The 1,986-nt window shown below is 51.4% G+C and overlaps 1 protein-coding gene across 1 annotated transcript in view; it reads left to right on the forward strand.

The window, feature by feature from the left end:
- The first annotated feature begins 455 nt into the window (after positions 1-455).
- FN1 (fibronectin 1) overlaps positions 456-1,986 on the forward strand; it is a 75,259-nt gene continuing 73,728 nt past the window's right edge. The window contains exons 1-2 of the mRNA XM_011932358.1: positions 456-965; positions 1,788-1,921. Coding sequence (XP_011787748.1) covers positions 818-965; positions 1,788-1,921 — 282 coding nt within the window. The 5' untranslated portion in view covers positions 456-817. The remainder of the gene's footprint in view (positions 966-1,787; positions 1,922-1,986) is intronic.

The following is a 1,986-nucleotide window of genomic DNA, read 5'->3' on the forward strand; positions in this document are numbered from 1 at the left end:
GGGAGCAGGGTGGGGGGAAAGGCAGCCCCACCCTGGGACTGAAAAAGTCTGGATTCTTACAGCTGCAAGGTGGTGGATATTTTATGGGGTTTCTTCCCCACAAAATACACTCCTATAAGCAGAGATTCCCCCCCCCAAACCCCGACCAGAGGTGACGCAATGTCCTCAAACACCACCACCACCCCCAATAAAAAAGAAAAGGGAAGGGGGAGCGTCTTGCAACCCCTTCGCTTCACACAAGTCCAGCCACTCCCTTTCCTCCCAGCCGCTTCCCATCCCTGCCCCCATCCCCTAAAAAGTTTGATGACCGCAAAGGAAACCGAAAAAAAAGTTGTCTTGCCCCAGTCCTGGCGGGCCATCAGCATCTCTTTTGTTCGCTGCGAACCCACAGTCCCCCGTGACGTCACCCGGAGCCCGGGCCAATCGGCGCGCGGTCGGCGGCCGCGGGGGGGCGGGGACAGCCCAGCGGGTCTCTCCTCCCCCGCGCCCCAGGCCTCCAGCCGGGCGGGAGGGGACCGTCCCATATAAGCCCCGGCTCCCGGGGTTCGGACGCCCGCGCCGACTGTGCTGCACAGGGGGAGGAGAGGGAACCCCAGGCGCGAGCGGGGAGAGGGGACCTGCAGCCACAACTTCTCTGGTCCTCTGCATCCCCTCTGTCCCTCCACCCGTCCCCTTCCCCACCCTGTGGCCCCCAACTTCTTGGAGCCGTCAATCCCCGGGAGGCATTGGAAGGGATTTTTCCCGCAGGTTGAGAAGGGAAGCAAACTCGGTGGCAACTTGCCTCCCGGTGAGGGCGTCTCTTCCCCACCTTCTCAACATGCTCAGGGGTCCGGGGCCCGGGCTGCTGCTGCTGGCCGTCTTGTGCCTGGGGACCGCGGTGCCCTCCACGGGAGCCTCGAAGAGCAAGAGGCAGGCTCAGCAAATGGTTCAGCCCCAGTCCCCGGTGGCTGTCAGTCAAAGCAAGCGTGAGTACTGACCGCGGGCTGAAACAGGCTGCCTCAGGGATGGGACCCTAAAGCCGACCAAAGTTGGGGCTGAAGTTTTGTGCGCGCGTGTGTGTGCGAGTGTGTGCGCGCTTTACTGAGAGAAACCAGCTGTGCACACAAAAGGTTCCAGTTTTGAGCAGGCTGCTTCTGAGGGCCTGAGATGATAAGATCATGGAGACTCTGCGACCTACCCTTGTTTTAATAAATTCTGCACGTTCAGATTGTCCTTCTAGGAATTAACCAAAACTTGCTTTTAAAGAGAAAAATGATGCATGTCTATAAATTTTCCGTCCGGGATTAGTGTGGTCCTTACTGCTACTTATTTCCTTCTGTTAAATAATTGGTCAAATATTTTCAACATGGGGGTGGAAAGGGGGTATTGAAATAGCTGTCTTGTTTGTAACTAACTTGGAAGAAATGTAATCGGTTCCAACCTCTTTAGGGCCACTCAGGATACTTCACCAAGAACAGAGGTTGGAATTCTTTCCGTTTTTCAAAGACACACCCTCCTTTTGCTTTGAGAAACCTGCTTAAAGTTGTCCTTTTTTACTATTACTCCAAAAGAATATTTAAGTTCCTTGCATGTTTTAAAAATGTGATTTCAATTGTCTGCCTTCCAAAATGTTTCCAACTTTTTTTATGTAGACCCCTGGCCAGATGCAAATGACATCATTGTATATAACTTTTAGCAAAGTTGAAAGGAAAAAAATATATACCTAAATATTCACATGAAGAAAATTCCATAATTTTGGGAAAAGGAGGAATGGAAATGTAGTAACGTTTTCCTTCAATTATTTGCAGCCGGTTGTTATGACAATGGAAAACACTATCAGATAAATCAACAGTGGGAGCGGACCTACCTGGGCAATGCCTTGGTTTGTACTTGTTATGGAGGAAGCCGAGGTTTTAACTGCGAGAGTAAACCTGAAGGTAAGTGACCACAAGCCCCATAGTTAGTATCTTTTAATACATGAAGTGGTAATTGTTAAACTTTGCATTC

Source organism: Colobus angolensis, unplaced genomic scaffold (genome assembly GCF_000951035.1).
Source record: "Colobus angolensis palliatus isolate OR3802 unplaced genomic scaffold, Cang.pa_1.0 Scaffold95, whole genome shotgun sequence".
NCBI lineage: Eukaryota > Metazoa > Chordata > Mammalia > Primates > Cercopithecidae > Colobus > Colobus angolensis.